Below are 20,364 nucleotides of genomic sequence, written 5' to 3'. Positions count from 1 at the left end.
GGAACTTTTAATATTTTGATAGATAAAGACTAAAACAATTAAAATTGTTGTCAATCATCTTTTTAAAGTATTCATTTAAGATGTAAACTCCTGCAAAGTTTGGCATTATGAAAGATGTTACTTAACATGGTCAATGTGATAATGTTTCTAAAACTGGTTCAATGTATTGCCAGTAAGATTGTGTTCTAAATCTGGTTTTTCAAAGTTTTTGGGGGGGGCCCCCATTTTTTTTTTTCATATGTTTTCAGAAAATTTAATATGTTGTTTTTTAAACCTGGTCAAAAGTTTGGCATTTAGAAAATGTTTTAAGATAAGACCGAAGTTGGCATTTTAAGAAGATTTTTCAAGACCTTATCAAACTCACTGTTACTAGTAAACAATGCTGCTATATCAGTAAAAATACAGAAATTTAACAAAAACACTATAACAAAGGGAGTTAACTATGAACTCAAACATTTACATAATGATGTAGAGTTAATGTTCCTTATTTTGAAATCCTGTTGGTTTATATCTTTAACTATATAAAATTATGTCTGCCATTGTAAAAGACTTCTTGACAGAAGAAAAGTAACAGTTATTACTGCACCATCATATTTTAGGATCCTCTACAACTTGAGTTAATCTTTCTTGGTCCAGGTGAAAGTTTACAAACAGACAGAATGACCAAAAAACCCAAACTCCTCACAGCGGTTACGTCACGCTTTGCTACTTTAACCACTGCCACCACTGAAATCACGTGATGATAGTTGTATCATGTGACAAAAACATGGCGGCCAGTTTCAGAACACCAAGGATCCCATATCAAACTGGCAGATTTCATAATACCCATCCTTTTACCAGACAAAATAAGTTCAAGACACACAATTTGTTATCACTTTAAAACAAGTGCAGGATTCAAATCTTTTTGTGCAATCGCTTCAATAAACTATTTATATTCTGCCATTGTTTACTATGATACGGTTGTCACAGTGAAAAATATCTTTCGGGTTATGTTTTAACAAAAATAATTTTTATACGTATTAATTTTTTTTCTTGTACATAAGCATAACTATTTAACGAAAGAAAACTAAAAATGAATATAAAGTATTCTAAATTTTAAAATTAAAAAATGTTGAAAAAAAATATAATCGGCTATATTCGACCGAATTTACTTGTGGTGGCAGTAACCACTACTGTACAGATCAGGGGAAGTAACCGCTGCGAGGAGTTTGCAAAAAACCAACAGTAGATCATGGGAGACAAAACATAACACATCAAAAAATTCTACACATCGAAAAATTCTACACATAAAATTTCAACTCATAAATAAGTTTTTATAAAGAACATAGGGGGAAAAATCGGGACTTTCAATTTACTATGACACATCGAGAAAATTCAACGAATCATAGTTCAACTCATAGAAGTTCTACTGACTATAACTGGTAATGCAGAAATACGAATATCACAAAATAATTATGCAATAGTTATGCAAAAACTGTGCAATATATAACCATAATGAAACAATGTGGTACATACACAGACTAGCATATTCTATAGTAAATCAAATTGAAAGAAATTTAAATTAGTGTATACAGGCATTGAGACAGTATATTTGAATCTGTATTACAAATACTTTCCAGGAAAGTGTTTGCTTTTAAAGAGACAACCTGGCCAAAATGATGGAAGCAACTTTTGACTTGTGTGCTTCATGGTAATTCATGAGCATAATAGAGCATATAAAATTTATTTGTATTTTTAATTTTGGTAGATATTTGCTGATCTACTGGTATTAATAACACTTAAATTTGATTCAGACTTTTTTTATGAAGTTACAATTAAGTGCTGCCTTGGCACACCACTCACGAAATCTGCATTTAACCCAATAAAAATAGGGATTTAACTCATTACAGGATTAATGAGCAGTACCTCTAGATGCTTGCAGAAATCATGCTCACAAAAAAAAAAAAAAATATTTATCCCCGATTCTTACAGTTTTCATTTATTGTCATATAAAAATTGGTGTGAAAAGATGGATTAGACGTTCTAAAGTTCATTCCGTTGACAATAAGTCGAGATTTTAGTATTTTATCATTCAAGCACCTTGTCCGGTTTATACCGGAATACTGTATTTATTGTGGTGGTACAATCCTTTTTGGATCTCACTCAATAAATAGTGACATATCTAATGATGTTTGCTATTTTTAGAATTACATTACATGAGAAGTTCAGCAAATGTGTCAGGACTATACCCAACATCAATAACAATAATGAAATAAATCAATAGAGGATATTCAAGTTTTCTCTATAAATATATGATTTATTTTCATCGAGTGGTATGAAAATAAATATTTCATGAGTGGCGGTAGCCACGAGTGAAATTTTGTAATTTTCATGCCACAAGATGAAAATAAATCATGTATTTATAGAAAAAACTTGAATTTTCTGTTTATTATATACATTTTTCTCTTTCTGGACATTAAAATTTGAAAGACTTTCCCTTAAATTTTGAGTACTGGCAGAATTTAAAAAGAAAGTAGTCCGGCAAGACACCAGTGAAAATACGGAAAATATGTTTCACTGCAGTGAAAAATAAATTTTTACAGTGAAAATACGGAAAATGAAAATATTGCATTTTTTTTCATCAATATTTCAGTTAAAAGTATATAATAAATGATTTTATTAACAAATATATTGACAAAACATATGTCTTCATCCATATGGTACCCAAGTTATCATTATCACAAAATTCACAAATGATCTAAAATTGGTATACATATACCTGGAAATTTATAAGTACATGCAGATTAACATGGAAAACAATCTTAATATGGTATATCTTAATATAGTTATATCTTATAGCAGCTGTATGCGTTAATTAATTTCTTTCAAACTGATTTACCATAAAATATATGTAGATAAGGTTAAATTAAGCCAAGTTCTCTTTTTTAATTTATGGTAATTTATGTATTGGATATCGACCGAGTACGAGGTCTTTCTGTTTAGGAAGGACCTGGTCACGAATTTCATGTGACACCAAGAGCGCATAGGTGTTTCGTGAAATTTGTGACCAGGTCTTTCCTTTAAAACAGAAAGATCGATGTACGAGGCCAATATCCAACTTACACACCGTCAAACTAATGGCTTGACCAATGGCTGATCCTAAGTATTATTTTCATAAAGCCTCCGGCTTTCGCATGTATCAATTAGCATGACACTAGCACTATTAGGCTTGTGAAGCGCGCTTTAAATAAAACAAAAATACCTATATTTACACCTGTGTTACTCTTACGTCACCGAAACCGTGCACCGGAAATAATCCCCAGCTGACTTCAGTTGATATTTTGCGCTAGCAATGTGAAGACGTGCTATTACATTTAGTTTTATATTATTTAGCTTTTTGTTGTTATTTTTGGGTATGTTTATCGGTTCCCTATCCCCTTACTATATATTCAAGTCTTGGACGTAGTCCAGACAGTTATTTTGGGCTTTGTTTTGCCTAAATTATGAGTGGAAGTGAGGACGATAGCTCCCACCGTGAACGGTCCGAGCACGTGGTATTGGACTTTGCCGATTCTGATGAGGGGTTTTCTGGTTTTCAGGTCCCGAGGATATACCTATTGAAAGAGAGGAAGTTATTGTTACATCAGATGTGGTGCAAACAAATAAGAAAAAAGATAAAAGCTCTACGAAACAAGTTAAATCTAAACCAAAACAGACTAAAAAGAAAAATTCTAAAAAGCCCACAAAGCCCGTTTTTAATATAGACAGTTTGTCTCAAGCAGACTTGGAAACATTGAGAAGTAAGCTTATGATAGATAAGCCTGGAAAAAATTCAAGTTCAGTGAATATTTTAGAATCTGAGGACCTTTTTGAACCAGATTATATTGACTCTGAAGATTATGAAAATGTAGACCCGAGTTTCAGGGAAGATTTTAGAAGAGGGCGTAACATGAGAGTCTCTTTTAATAGGGCTGATCTTTCAGACAGTGAAAGTGAATTTCGTGCTGATAAAAATGTAACACGTAATAAAGATATGTCAAAGAACCTTCTGAGTGCCATGTTTGGGTCTGATTCTGATGAGAATGTTAATTCCGTTGGTGATGAGTGGATTATGCCTCAATTAAAAGTTACTCAAAAAGGTGAATCTATAAATTCTTCTTTGGCATCTTTGATAAATGTTGCTTGTACAACACCATGTGAAACAGAAAAACTGGTTTTAAAGTATCCGGTTCCAAAAAATTGTGAAATGTTGCCACCCCCTCTTATTAATCAAGAGGTTTGGAAAGTACTAGACAAAAGAACGCGTAGTTATGATCATTTGTTTGTGGAAATTCAAAACTTACTTGCAACTGGTATGGTTCCAGTTATCAAACTTGTGACCATTTTGAAAGATGTTATAAGTAAAAATGACAAGGCGAAAGAACTCATTTCTGAGTGTCTGACTCTTTTTGGACAAGCTCAATACCAATTGTCTTTAAGAAGAAGATATTTGATTGGGCCCCCAGGTATAAGAAGAAAAATTAAAAATTTTTGTGAAATCAAAGCACTCCGTACGGCCCCTTCAAATTTTTGGGTGACGATTTTTGCAAAAAGAAATAAAAATTTTTGATGCGGGACCTAAAGGGCATTATTAGTTTTTGATTTTTGAAAATTTTAAACCCTTTCCAAAAGCAGAGTTATTTTTAAAGGGGGAAGAGGTCGTGGGTTTTCCCTTTCCATTTTAAAGGGGGAAAAATGGGTACATATCAGTCAGTTTTATCAGACCCCCAGTGGAGTAACTTCAAAGAAAGAGGGAGCTTTAGAGGTCGTAGACGACCCTCTGCTACGGTGACATCTTCTCAAAGGGATGTCCCAAACGAATAGATACAGAGGAAGTTTTGCCTCAGGTAGGTAGGTTGAAATATTTTTCTCATATGTGGAAATTTTATACAAAGGATGATTGGATCCTTGAAACCATAAACGGTTATAAAATTGAGCTTGAAAGCATTCCTTCACAAGATTTCATTCCTTCTGAAATAAGTTTTTCTCCAAAAGAAAGAGAAGTTGTTGATAATGAAATCTTGGAATTAAGTAAAAAAGGAGCTATAGTTCATTCTTATTGGGAAGAAAATCAATTTTTATCAAATATTTTTGTTGTTCCTAAACCAAATGGGAAATATAGACCTATAATTAATTTGAAAAGACTCAATAAATTTGTTAAATATGAACATTTTAAACAGGAACATTTCAAAGTAGTTTTAGATTTAATACAACAAAATGATTTCTTTACATCAGTAGACCTTTGTGATGCATATTTTTCAGTACCTATTCATATAGATTACCAAAAATTTTTGAAATTTGAGTGGAATAATGTTCTTTGGAAATTTGTTTGTTTACCTTTTGGCTTAAGTTCAGCTCCAAAAGTGTTTACAAAAATTTTGAAACCAGTTTATGCCTGGCTTAGGCAGCAGGGTGTGCGATGTGCATATTATATTGACGATTCTCTCAATATGAATCAAACTGCCGAAGTTTGTGGTCAAAATACAGACCTGATTTGTAATACACTTACTTCTTTAGGTTTTAGTATTAATAAAAAGAAATCACAGTTCTTACCAACACAAAGAATAGTCTTCTTTGGTTTTTTATTAGACTCTGTGGAGTTCAAAGTCTTTCTTACTGAGGATAAGATTTGTAAAATCATTGATAAAGCTAATATTTTATTAAACAAGAATATTGTTGTCATAAGAGATTTGGCCTCATTTATTGGGTTAATCATTAATGCTTTTCATGCAGTTCTTGAAGCTAAAATGCATTATAGATGTTTAGAGAGAGATAAAATAAATGGTTTAGATCAATCGGGTAATTATGAGAAATGTATTACTCTGTCAAAGGGAAGTAGGGAAGAACTGAAATGGTGGATTATAAATGTAGTAATGAAGAATGGTAAAAGAATAAGGCCTGTTAAAGTTCAATTTCAATGTACCTCGGATGCCTCGTGTTTAGACTGGGGATGTTGTGATATTGCATCAAACAAGATTGCTCAAGGTCAATGGTCAGTTATAGAAGCACAAATGCATATCAATTATTTAGAGCTTTTAGCTATTTTCCTAACTCTTAAATCATTATACAAGCATGTTTCTGATACACATATTCAGATTCAGTGTGATAATGTTTGTGCTATTTCCTATGTTAATGACATGGGTGGGATGGCATCCATGGGAATGAATGATTTAGCTTTTGACATATGGACTTGGTGTCTGAAAAGAAATATTTTCATATCTGCTGTGTATATACCAGGTTCAGACAATGTTGTTGCTGATTATTTCTCTAGGAATTTCTCTGACTCCACAGAATGGATGTTAAAATCAGATATTTTTAAGCGTTTGTGTAATCATTTCTTTCAGCCAGATTTTGATCTTTTTGCTTCAAAATTAAATAGACAACTAAAAGATTTTGTGTCATGGTTTCCGGATACTGAAGCAAAATTCTATGATGCCTTTTCTATTTCATGGCATGGTTTATTACCATATGCTTTTCCACCTTTTAATATGCTTAGTAAAGTTGTAAACAAAATTGTTGAAGATAAAGTGGAAAAAATAATAGTAGTTTTACCTTTTTGGAAATCTCAATCATGGTTTCCCTTAGTATTAGCTAATATTGCTGATTTTCCTGTCAGGTTGCCAAGACACAGGGACCTGTTAGTTTTACCAAGCAACGGTCAAAGACATCCTTTAGCAAAGAAGATAAAGATGGTTGGTGTGGTTTTATCCGGAGATCCCTTACTAGTAGAGGCTTTTCATCAGAAGTTACGGATGTTATCTTACAATCGTGGAGAAATGGAACTCGTAAGCAATATGCAATGGCATGGTCAAGATGGTATTTTTGGCGTTTACAAAAGTCTAAAAATCCCTTTCATGCGTCTGAATTTGATTTAATGGATTATTTATGTTTTTTGTTTCGTAACAAAAAATCGTATTCTGTTTTAAATTTACATAAAAGTATGCTTTTGCAAACTTTGCCATTTTTTGGTAATAGTTGGTGTACGAAAACTTTTCTGATTTCAAGATTTATGAAAGGGATCTTTAATGTTAATCCACCTCGAGTTAGATATAAATCAACATGGGATGTTTCTATTGTCCTTAACTACCTGAAAGGTTTATTTCCTCTGTGTAAATTAAATTTGAAAATGTTAACTTTGAAGTTAACAGCTTTAATTGCATTAGCTTGTGCACCTAGAGCACAAACAATGGTTTCAATGGATTTGGATAATAATTGTGTGTTAAACAATCTCAAGTTGTTTTCTTTTTTCCGAACCTCCTAAAAAGTACGCAAGCAGGTAGATCAAATAACTATGTTTTTTTAACTTAAAACAATTTTTCCCGAAGAAACCCAATTTTTGTGGGAAAGCATTTCCTTTTTCCATATTAAAAATCAGTGTTACAAAAACCCCTAAGGGAAAAACAAAACAAAATTTTTGGATTCCCTTTTGTGACTTATCCCCTGTGTCAAAATAGTACCATCAAAGGGGGGTTTTTAAAAAACAAATTTTTTGGGAAAATGCCAGGGGGGGTTGATTTTTTAAAATTTTTCAAAAAACTCATTCTTATAGGTCAGCTTTCCCGTTTTTAAAAATTTAAACAAAAGGGGTTCCCCTTTTTAAACCCTTTTTTTGGAAAACAGCTAATTGGGAAAAATGGAAAAAAAGAATTTTTTATAAATTCCCACTGTAAAGGGGCAGCTAACCCTTTAAAAATAATGGGGGACTTTTTTTAATGAAGCTTTTTCCAAAAGAAATTTTTTAAAGGGAATTTTTTTAAAAATGAATTCTAAAAAATTTTAAAAAAAATGGGGTTTTTTTATTTACATGTTAAATTTTCATTTTTTTGTTTTTGGGGGAAAAAAATAATTCTCTTTTTTTTTTTTTTGAAAGGAAAAAAATTTTTTTTTCATTTTTTCTTTAAGAAATTTTTTCTTTTTTTTGAAAAAATCTTTAAAGAAAAAGCTAATTTTATAAAATGCGAAAGCCGGGGGCCCTTTTAAAAAAAATTTCCCCCCCAAACCCCAAACATTTTTGGGGAAAGGAAAGAGGGACATTAAAGGGGAAAAAGGCCCCCCGGCCCCAAGGGATGATCCCCCCCTTGAAGTTTTTTTATTCAAAAAAATTTTAAACATTTTAGTTTTTTTTCTTAAAAGTTTTACGTATTTTTTTTTTTTTTTTAAACCCCCCCATGGTTTTTTTGGGGGAAATTGGGCCCCAAAAAGTATTTAAAATTTTTGAAGTTCAGCCCGGGGGGTTTTTTTTCCCCGGGGGCAAAGGTTTCGGTTGGGCGTTTTAAAAAGTAAAAACAGGTTGGGAAATAAGGGGGAAAATTTTTTTTTTTTTTAAAACGCGCCTTTTACAAAGGCCTTTTAAAAGGGGGTTTGTGTTTTCCCCGGGTTTAAATTTATACATGTTCCCGGCCCCCGGGTTTTTAAAAATTTCCCAAAAATGTCCCCTCATCCCTTCCCCCAAAATGCTTTGGGTGAGGGGGGGATTTTTAAAGTAATGGGACAAAAATTTTAATTTAAAAAAATGCTAAGCCAAAACAAAAAACCCTTTTAAAAAGTCTAAAAAACCAGTAAAATTCACCAGCCCCTTTTGATAATTTTTTTTTGTAAATTCCTTTAAAAAAAATTTTAAATTAAACAAAACACAATAAACCAAATTTCACCTTTAAATTTAAATGGGCTTTTTTCATAAAAAATGTAACTGTTGGAAAAAAAAAGCTTTAAAAGTGCCCTTTTTCAAAACCGTCCCAAATTTTTAAACTTGGGCCCCGCCCAAAATAAAAAAAAAAACTAGATTCTAATTCATAAAATTCCCCCGGTAAAAAATGTTAAAGTTTCCCTAAGGGCCCAAAAACAGATTTCTCAAAGTTAAATATAAATTAAAAAAATTTTTACTAGTAATTGTTAAGTGGTTGAATGGAGAAAGGGTTTCCCCCCAAAATTTCAAACAATTAAAATTGCTGTCCCCTGGGCTTAAAAAGGTTAAAATTAAATTTTTGTTTATGGGGGGTCAAAAAACACTTCCAAATAATAAAGTTGTAAAAGGGCTTTTTGGGGGCAGGTTTTTATTTACCCAAAATAAACCCGTTTTTTTAAATACAAAATATAACCTGAGATATTAGGTGATGATTATGGCTATATAGAAAATAACCATTAATATACAGCCATATAACCAGTAATATATATTTATAACAAATCTATAAAAAAGCAAACTTCAATTTTTTAGAGAAAAGTGAAATTACTGAACAAATGGATCATTTACAATACATTCCTGGTAGATCATTATACTGGACTTCGGTTTTTAGGCTGGCAATCTGTTTTTCGGCTGGCAATCCGGGTTTTAGGGCTGGCAATTGCTTGAAAACAGTTATCCAAGCAGCAAGATCAACTGTCATTGACAACTTATGATCAAAGCAGTGACTCCTGAATTACAAATTTGATGATGCTCTCCCTACTGACTTAAATAGGCCAATTTAGAATTTAGCGAGTCAAAATTACAAGAAATTGGTGAGAAGTTCAATAAGTTAAGGATTAAATTTAGAAGCATAAAAAAATATGGCCAGTTACCAATTTCTCTATTACAATAATTAAACTGCAAAGTACACTGTAAATTAACTTTCCTCATATTTGAATAACATATGTTCAAAGTTATATAAATAATATAATATATATATTTATAGAATAATGTATAAATCAATACAGACTGCTTTATGAACAAAAAAAGCTGAATAAATTATTATAACAAAGTGTTACACATTTCATGAAGCACAGTAACAAGTAGATAAAGGATGAACATTTGCTGGATTTTCTAGAGGGAAATACAAACTATTTGTTCAAAATGGCTGTAAAAATAAAATGACACCTAGCATTTCAAGAGTTATATTACAAGTTATATAAGTGATGTAACCATATAAAATTCCAGTCACTAGGGAGATAGGTGCTGGTATTGGGAAGTTTGTTTCATCTGTAATAAGCAAAAAAAGTGTATATATTTAAAATTCAAGTGTTCAAAGATAATCTGGTCATGAGATACATGGAATTGAGAACTTACCATAGCAGCATCATTTTGATCAGCTAAGAACTATCAAAATTACAGACAGATAAAATGAAAGTCAAGTCTGAAAACACTCTCTGTTATCTGGAAAGAAGGTAGATGTAATTATTATATATTTAAACTTCTGTATTTTTTTATGTTGTACTAATGGTTTAAACAATTATTTAACTTTTTTTTCTTTAATAATTTTTTTAACTTTTTTTTCTATAATAATTTTTTTAACTTTGTTCTTCTTTTTTTATTTTTTACTCTTACTATCTTTTTTTTACTTTTTTTTTAAACATTTCTCTCAGTGAGCCTTTGAATGCATTTTGACTAACCCAGGTTTACAGGGGGGGGCATAATCAACTAACATAATTTCTTTTGCAATTGGTGCTTTACAAGGCACATTCATATAGTGTCATAAATTGGTCTGCACAGTTCACTTTTCACTCTACATAAATTTTGAAATTTCCCTATTAAAGCTGCAGTGCCAAAATATTTCAACAAAATCAAACTTGAGAAAAAAGTACTGAGATCTTAAAACAAGTTAAAAAGATTCAACATAAAAGTAATTTCCATCTTAAGTGCTATTATTTATGAGTGATTTTGCAGTATTTTTCACCATAATTTCTAATATGTTAATAGCATACCGTAAAATTCCTAATAAACGCCCCTCCCCTAATAAAGGCCCCCCAGGCCTTTTGATAAGAAAAACAATCTACTCATGGGTAAATCCATAATTTCATTGAAATCATTCAGAATCCATTTTATTTTTAATATGAACTTTAAAATCTTAACACAATGTTTACAATGATTTTTGGATTTAGGAAAAACTGTGCCCCCTTTTGGAAAATGTTTAGCCCCAAGGGGCGTTTAATAGGAATTTTACGGTAACTATTAAGGGCTATTTTTGCATATTTTGACCTCTTTTTGATAGTTTACATGCGTTGTTTGTGCTGTTTGCAATGTGAAAATGATTTTCTTTATTCACATCACAATATTTTACTCTTTACTACATTTTCAAAACTTCCTTGAAAATTGGCATAAATCATAAGTTGTGCTTCTTTTAAAATGATGGCTGGATTTGACTATATTTCAAGACAGACAAATTTATTATGATATTTTAGCATGGTAAGGTTTAAACATTTAACTGGTTAGCTGTCCAGAAAAAAGGTCACACATAAATACCGAACTGCAAGGTCACAGGTAAATACCGAACTGCAAGGCTATTATATAAATTATTGTCCTATTTTTAGACATGGTCATCTTCTGGATGATGTTATAAAAACACCCAACACGAAATAAATCTGTTGTTTTTATTAACAAAATGACATTCACTGCCTTACACTATGAAAATAAGAATAATGTACAAAGTACAGCCCATCAGACAATTATAATGTTAGAAAAACAACCCCATTTCTACTGAACATCAAAACAATCTTGTTGCTAAATATAACAGTTCATGACCAGAAAACGGACAAAAGACGGACAGTTTATTAAGATTTTATATTATAGAAAAATATGAAAAATAGTGTACAAATGACTCTACCAATTATTCATTCATTTGTAATAAATATACTGGTGTGTGTGTAAACAAAAATTGAGCATGGAATTTAAAAGATTTTAATCTTGTTAAAGATTTCAATTTTGAAAAAAACAAAAACAAAATAAAAACCCCAAAAGGTATAATATTTTACTTGAAAGATTTAGTTGGATTTATTACAATGCTTTAAATAAAAGGGTAAGTAAGAGTAAATATTTTAAACATTATTAACACTTTTATATAAACTTGGAAAGAAAAATTAAAACAAAAAGATTTAGTTTCATACTAATTATAAACATAATTTCATAATCTTATCAATGCTTAAAAGAAATTACAATATTTACCAAATTGTTCTTTCAAAGCAAATTATTGGGCTTATTAAAAAAAATAAAGACCTTCAAGGGGCATCGATGCTCCTTTGCATTTTTTTGCTAGATGCAAATTAATTTTTTACAACACATTCTGGAACCTTGTTTTTTTTCTTTTCTTTTTTTTTAATGTAATTTCACCTTAAATATTTATTTTGTTGGGTTTCAAGCAATACTGACAATTTGTAATGATCATGTGGTAACTTCCCAGCTTTACTGCTGGAGGAAGACCTATGGTAGAGGCTTAAGTCATCTAACTTTACAAAATAAACAAGGGCAACATTGTCGCAAAATATGCCCGTCACAAAAGCTTTTAACAGAGACGTGGGCATTATAGATATGCATATAGGAGATATGATCTGGGCAATTTCCGAAAAAATCTCTGGATATTTTATCATCTCTAGTGACCTTGACCTTGAAAATATTAACCTAAATTACATGCGTCACACTTGTAGTCCTGATAATTATCATTTGTGTTACAATCCATCAATAAATGATAGCTAAATGGTCCCCATGCACAAACTTTGACCTCTTCATGTGACCTTGACCATGGCAAAAGGGACCGAAATTTTGCACGCCACACTTCGCCTCACAATGGTGAACATTTGTGCCAAGTTATATTGAAATCCTTCTATGCATGTAAAAGTTTTGCTCTGGACAAGCATTTTTCAATGACCTGTAACTGTGACCTTGACCTATGACAAAGAGACCTGGTTCATGCATGTGGCACTGCTTCTCATAGTGGTTAACATTTGATTTCTATGAAGTTTTATAAAAATTCCTCCATGCATGTAGAAGATATGCTCCCACGAATGAAGTTGGGACGCACAGACAGACAGACGGATTATGATATGCCGCCCGTTCTGGGGCATGAAATTGAACTTTTCAGTAGTTGATGTAATTTGGGATATGGATACAAAACCATAACAAAGTAATAATAACAAAGTAAATATGATTTAATTCCTTACAAACAAAACAATCTTTCACAATGTATATAAAATCTGAAAACTACTGTTCATTAACATGTAACATGCTTAATGGAAATCTATCATATTCACATTACTTAATGAATGTCATTATTTTACTTGCAGGTCAATCTGGATAATATGGAAAGCAATGATATGTACACGATGCTGGTTTAAAACAGTAAGTTGTCTGACCAGTGTTTAAAGTCACATTACCAGGATGTTCCATTTCTAGAGAACTGTTTATGAAATAAGTCATTAAACAGAAGTGAATGCATAATCTTGTTGTGACCACTTCAACCCACACACATGTCAATGTCTGACATTATGTGGCTTTTTTATAGCTACCAAGTTACTAAATTAGGATGCATAAACAATGTAATGGATTTCGTACAGTTTACATTGCATCCCGTTATTTCCCGAAATTAAGGCATACTTAATTATGTTAAAATGACAATAAAATACAAAAACATTGAAGCAATGTATGTTCAAGAACAATCTATTGTGTTCTTTTATTCAAATGGTGGATGAGGATTTTAACCGAGAGATAAAGATGCTAGTTTAGAACTATAAAATCTCTCTCTGTTCATAGAATATGTTAAGTTCTTTCAATTTTTTCAATACAAAAAATGCCACATACAAAACTGAATCTGCAGAGACCGGCGAAAAATCATTTGATCTCGACATTGATCTAGAGGATTTACTTGCTAGTTTAAGTAATACAACTGAAGTAAGCTTACAAAATATCACCGAGAGTCTCTTAAAATCATCTCTATGGCCTTCACTGCAGCCATACAATTGGAAGGAGCAAGCAGAAAAAATTCTTCAACAACCAGAATACATCGTAATTCTAATACTTTGTATATTTGCACTGCTTACGAATATTTTATCAATTATCGCGGTCTCTCATATAAAGCACTCGCTAACGACTCATCTGAAACTAATTATTAACTTGGCAGTGTCTGATATTATAATTGTTATTAGTGTGTTAATTCACATTGTGAATAAAATTTTCAACTACACAATGTCACCTTTGACTATTGGAATGACAAAACCAAATACACGTTTGCTTAATTCGTGCTTTTTCGCAAGTATCAACTCATTAAACATTATGTCATTTCTTATAGTGCTGCTCAACCTATTAGCTATGGCTATGGACCATTATATAGCTATTATGAAACCATACAGGTACCCTTATATCATGTCAAAAAGGAATGGATATATTCTTATTGCCTGCATGTGGCTGTTAGCAGCACTTGGCGGATTTTCTAACTTTATATTCGGGACAATAGGGTATCATTCACAGACTCTTTTTAACATTTGTGAATATATAATGTATGACAATTACCATGCAGAGTATCTGATATTTGGAGTAACCTTGATTTGCTTATTTGCGATCATATTTATATACATGCGCATTTTCTTTGAAGTGCGTAGAATACAAGCAAAAATGCAATTTACGCGGTGTTTTACATTGCATAACAAAAAGGCATTAATCACAACACTCCTAATCATCGGAACTTTTATATTATGTTGGATGCCAAACTGTATCTTCCAACTGACAATGATCGTGGAAATACACATTAACAAAAGAAATGTGTACAAACTATTTGATACATTCTTGTTAGTAAGTAAATACTTATATATACTACAACTTGCAAATTGTCTCTTTGACCCTATCATTTATGCTGTAAGACTTAAAATTGTAAAAAAGGGTTACCTCAATTTTTTAAAACGTCTGCAAAATAGTTTCAATAAAACAAAATCTTTTGTTCGAAAAGTAAATAAATCTAGGACACAAACGGAAACATTACGACGGAGAACTTTCACTAGAGTGCCGATTGAAGTAGTGACTGATGCACAGCCTCATTTTGACAGTGAAATTCAAACAGCGGATTTTGATAATAAACCGTTTCTTAAAATGTCCGATGAAAGTGATGTTAATGATAATGAACTGATACCTATGGTAACGTTTCATGAACATTCCGCAGCAGCTTCCGGACAGGAGCAAGAATCAACAATGCAAGAAATCGTTCCCATAGTTACTATACATTCCGATTCAAATTTTCAATCAGAAAATGAAACTGGACACTCAATGCTACAAAATAACAGTACTACCTCATTCATAGTGGAAAACCAAGTTAAAGTGCTCAATTCGGATTGATAAATTGTGTTCATCATGCAGAAGTGTTACAGATGTGGATTTAGACTATTGCTGTATGTAAATGATTGAATATAATTTATCTAAATATATACATATTGCAAATAACTATTGAGGTTCAAGGTAATTGTTTTTATTATCAGAATGTTGTAACTGAAATATGAAAGGATATAAAGCTAGATCTATATACATAATTATATCTGTTCACAAAATTACTGTTGGAATTTTCAAAGGTTTCTTACACATTGCAGAAAGTTATTATGAAAAGGAAAGAGAATTGCTTAATATTGTTCTTGTAAAATGAAGTGCTATTTATAGCAAACTTACCACCTTGGGACATGGGTCTTAGATGCAACACATCAATTTGATGTTGTAGACATAATATGCAAAGTTATTTTAAAATCCTTCCATGCATGATAAAGTTACAGTCCAGACATGAAAGTGTATCTTCAAACTCTTCTCGAGAGAATTAGTACCTTCTAACTATAAGTGTGACCTTGACCTTGAAGGTAGGGACATGGGTCTTAATGTTGCAACATGTCATTTTGATGTGGTAGACATTTTTGCCTAGTTATTTTAAAATCCTTCAATACATGACAAAGTTACAGCCCGGACACGAATGTGTGTACCTACAAACTCTAATTGTGATAAAGTGAACTTCAAAATGTTAGTGGGACCTTGACCTTTGAGGTATGGACATGATTATTGAACGCAACACAGTATCTCTATGTGGTAGACATTTATGCCAAATTATTTTAAAATCCTTCCATGCATGACAAAGTTTCAGCCAGGACATTATTGTGTGTAAGTAACCTATTAATTCAAATTGTGATAATGGGAATCTTCAAAATGTTAGTGTGACCTTGACCTTTGAGGTAGGGATGTAATTATTGGACGCAACATCGTCTTGATGAGGTAGACATTAATGCCTGGATATTTTGAAATCATTTGATGCATGACAAAATTACAGTCAGGACACAAATGTGTGTACCTTTTTACACTAATTTCTTAAATATGAAACTTTAAAATGATAGTGTGACCTTGACCTATGAGGTAGGGACAGATCTTGGACGCGACACATCAACTTGATGTGGTAGACATTTGTGGTAAGTTATTTCAAAAACCCTCAATGTATGTCTGTAAGTTACAGTCCAGACACAAATGAAGTGGGGATGCACAGACAGACCGACATCCAACCAAATAGGGATAGGGCCATTTCTACTGTTTTTTTTTTTGGGTTTATGGGGGGCCCCTTAGCGCTGTTTATTGTTAGGGAAATGATTTATTGTTTTTTTGTTTTTTACAGTAAAAAGGGCCCCCTATCTTTTTGGGTTTGCCCAAACGAAAAAGGGGACTGACGTACGCACAAAATGGTACTTTTGTGACATTTCCTTTGATCTTTTTGGCCATTTTTAGTCACACAAGGCTTAAAAAAAGACACACAAGTAAAATCAGAATAAATAGGATCAAAGAGAATTTACTGTTACCCATTGTTCTCCAAGTCACACAAGTACCTCTAGGTTCATACGGACAGACAGACGATGCGATTTTAATATGCCTCCCTTTGGAGGCGTAAAAAGGATACTTTCAAATTGCTTTATAAGCAAATGGCGCATAAATTAAATCATTGCTAAACAGATAAAAATCTATTTAAAATAGAAAAATAATATTTTGTTCTGCAACATATTATTCAGTTTATGTACAGTATTCATGTTTGTTTTACAACTCTATCGAGAATCAACCATTATAGATTATGGAAATAGTATAACTTTATTGCCAGTTATGTTATAAGATATACATGTAGCTTTATACCCTTTAAGAAATAATACTGCCTTGCCATGACTTGCTACTGCTTTGCCATGACTTACTTGTGCCACTAAAATACTATTAGATAAGTCTGCAAATTCATACAGTGTCTGACAAGGTTCTCTATAATTATGATACTGCTGAGAACTCAATTTTAGAATTTGGATATTGGAACCGGCCTGCCTTGAATTTCTGAAATGGACTTTTCCAATTTTGGAACTATCCATTACCAGTTTTGGGGATATCAAGAAGAAAAGATCATGTTTGTCAGTCAACAGTCATGGCAGTGCAGGTTGGCCTTTCCCTATGCTTGTGGCAAAGGTTTATCTCTAAATCACTTCAAACTTTATCAACTTTTTTATTTCATATAAGAATATTACTTTTGTTTTTATCAAAATTTGAAATACTTATGGAAAATGTACCAATTGTAGACCAATCCACTTTAACACATTGACTTTGTTTTTTGGGTCAGTTCTGGTTTGCTTTTGAAATAATTCATCATCTTTTTTATAAAATATCAATGGTCAATTATATCAGGTCAAGTGGTCAGGTTTACCTGGCAAAGTCTCAAAACAATGTATATTTAAATGTTTTAAAGCTATATAAAGCTATGTGTAATTAGTTTTTATTTAGATAAAAATCATAACTTTATTGAAATAATTATGTTTACTTAAGTTAGTTTCTAAAATTGCCAGCAGAAAATAACAGCGCAACACCTTTTAAAATATAAAGTTAAAAATTATATTCAGAACAATTTATTCTGTTTTCTTGTTCATGACAGTACATTTCATAACAGTATTAATCAAGAAATAACTTTTTACTTTTATTGCATGTAACAAACATTGCACTTTTTTCTTTAAAAGAAACACTTAAAAATATGCATTCATAGTTGAGTTAACTTGAGGGGACTGTATGGATGGTGGGGGTGTTGGGTTGGTGTTTCAATTTTTAGAAATTTTCAAGATTAAATTGGGGCTTTTTCAACAGTATTGCTTATGGAAATAGGCCTTGCTATCTTGATGTAATTAAAAGACCAGAAGGTTTTGAAAACAACATAATCAATTTTTGAGATAATTTTAAATTTTGAAATGTTCCCTGGGTTTAAATCAAAAAGTTACGTATATTTTGTTTAATTTTAAAAAATGGTATTTTTTTTTCTATGAAAAATGGAATATTAATGTAAAAAGGGCCCAAAAAGCAAAAGGAGCAAACTTTTGTTTAAAAATAAAACATTTTTTAAACCTTAAATATAAGTTAAAAAATTAAAAAGTTTTTATAAAAAAAATTTTTGTTTTTTTTGTAATAAGTCCCAATTTACAATTACATGCCCCAAGGTTTTTTGTTTTTATACTTTTGTAATTATATTCCTTTTTTCCCATTTTTTAATTTGTTCTTGTTAGGGTCAGGGGGGACAAAATTTTTCCCGTCTAAACCGCATCAATTCAGTTTTGCATTTCTATTGTTTTAAAATTTTTTTCCCTAAAAAGTACCAATGCTTTAAATTTTTAAAACTTTGTTCAAAACCAAAAATGATTCTTTGGACCAAAAAAAATTGGTGAAAAATGAATCTTTTTAAAAGCTTTCATGCAAAAAATGGCAAAAAGATTAGCGCAGATTCGGCTACCCATGAAATAAAAATTTCCGCATGAATTAAATTTGATGGAACCCCTGTCGATATGCAGAATGATCACCCCCATCCCATATCTATGACCCGGGGGTATTTTTAGTTATAAAATTATCAAGTACTTCATTTTTCCCCTTTTTCATTTTGTCATGTTTTATTTTTTGCTTAAATATCTAAATTAAATTAATTTTATAATTGAAAAGTTTTAAATAAATTTTAAAAATTTTTTTCCTTTTTAATATCCCCGAAGTTCTATTTTTTTATTTCCCTGTAGAAAGATGAAGACATTTCTTTTTATTATGTCTTGAAATATTATGTATTTATTTCAATTATACTTGTATTGATTGAAATGTTACTGAAAATGTTGTTATGATGATTAAATAAATAAATATTTTCATATAAATAATGTCTTAATTATTTTCTTCAATACTGTATCACAACTGGTTTATCGTTAGCATGGCTTCAAAACTGTATCACAACTGGTTTACTATTAGTGTGGCTTCAATACTGTATCACAACTGGTTTATCGTTAGCATGGCTTCAATACTGTATCAAACTGGTTTACTGTTAGCATGGCTTCAATACTGTATCACAACTGGTTTATCATTAGCATGGCTTCAATACTGCATCACACAGGTTTATCGTTAGCATGGCTTCAATACTGTATCAAAACTGGTTTATCTTTAGCATGGCTTCAATACTGTATCACAACTGGTTTATTGTTAGCATGGCTTCAATACTGTATCACAACTGGTTTACTTTTAGCATGGCTTCAATACTGTATCACAATTGGTTTACTTTTAGCATGGCTTCAAAACTTATCACAATGGTTTTCTGTTGCTGGTTCAATATGTATCGCAAAAGGTTTCTGTTAGCATGGCTTCAAAAACTGTATAACTGGTTTACTGTTGGGTTCACTATCACCAGGTTTTTTCGTTTAGCATGGGGTTCAATCTGTATCATAAATTTTGGTTATATGGGGGTCACTACCGGCTTTTAATTTTGTTAAGATTTTTCATTTTAAAAATTTCAGCGATTTCAAAATTAAAGTTGTGAAAATACTAAAATTTTTTCCAAAAGTATAAAAATGGCCAAAATGTATGAAGTACTGGTGGCCCGGCTCTATTATTAATGTTGGGAAAGGCCCCCATTTTGGGTTCGTTTTGTTTAAAAAGGGTTTAAACTTGAATCTAATTTCCCAAAAAGGGGGCAACATGATCCAAAGGGCAAAAAAGGGAATGTACTGTTACATATCTTGGCTGACAGAGCACTGTATTTGCTGAGAATTTTTTTTTAAGTTTAATTAAGTTTCATACAATCATGATTTTAAGTAACAAAAGTGCCCACAAAAGCTATTCCTGACTCAAGGGCCATTGATTCCAGCAACTTTTGTAGAGGTTTACTATAGGAAGTTCTTTACAAAATCTTTGTCAAGGACGCTAATTTTTGGCAATGCGACAATGCTAAATGATCCCAAACTGGGTCATCATAATTATACAGTGTCATAAAAAGAAATTTCTGTAATGTTTTGTGTTATAAACTGTCAAACCAGCCCTAACATTTACCTTTTATTGGAGGTCACCTTGTATCTTGATTGTCCAGTAAAAAAAAGTTACATCTTAATTAAACTGTCACTTTATATCCTCAGTTTAGCATCCATACTTCCTGCATTTGTCAAAAAATTACCCAAAATGAGTACAGGGAGTTATTGCTGTAACAATGTTAATATGACTTTTTAAAACCCAACCCGAAGATAGTTTGTGTGTTTCCTTATCCAAATAGATTTAAACAAGAACATTATTTTTTATAAAAAAGAATGCCCACAGGCAAAATTTTCGTGCCCCTTATCTTAATT

The 20,364-nt window shown here is 31.6% G+C and overlaps 2 protein-coding genes across 2 annotated transcripts in view; one reads left to right on the top strand and one right to left on the bottom strand.

Moving 5' to 3' along the window:
- LOC132754773 (DNA mismatch repair protein Mlh1-like) overlaps positions 1–20,364 on the bottom strand; it is a 194,418-nt gene that overhangs the window by 146,886 nt on the left and 27,168 nt on the right. The gene's annotated exons all lie outside the window — the stretch shown is intronic.
- Positions 13,007–15,082, top strand: LOC132754768 (melanocortin receptor 5-like). Its single transcript, XM_060745456.1, has one exon. The coding sequence runs from the start codon at positions 13,514–13,516 to the stop codon at positions 15,080–15,082; it is 1,569 nt and encodes a 522-aa protein (XP_060601439.1). The 5' UTR covers positions 13,007–13,513.

The sequence above is a fragment of the Ruditapes philippinarum genome, unplaced genomic scaffold (genome assembly GCF_026571515.1).
Source record: "Ruditapes philippinarum isolate M1 unplaced genomic scaffold, ASM2657151v2 ctg1337_1_1_1_1, whole genome shotgun sequence".
Lineage (NCBI taxonomy): Eukaryota > Metazoa > Mollusca > Bivalvia > Venerida > Veneridae > Ruditapes > Ruditapes philippinarum.
This window is presented reverse-complemented; position numbering and strand designations above follow the sequence as displayed.

Coding starts and splice junctions, on each gene's coding strand:
- LOC132754768 (XM_060745456.1), top strand. CDS start 13,514: ATGTTAAGTTCTTTCAATTTTTTCAATACAAAAAATGCCACATACAAA.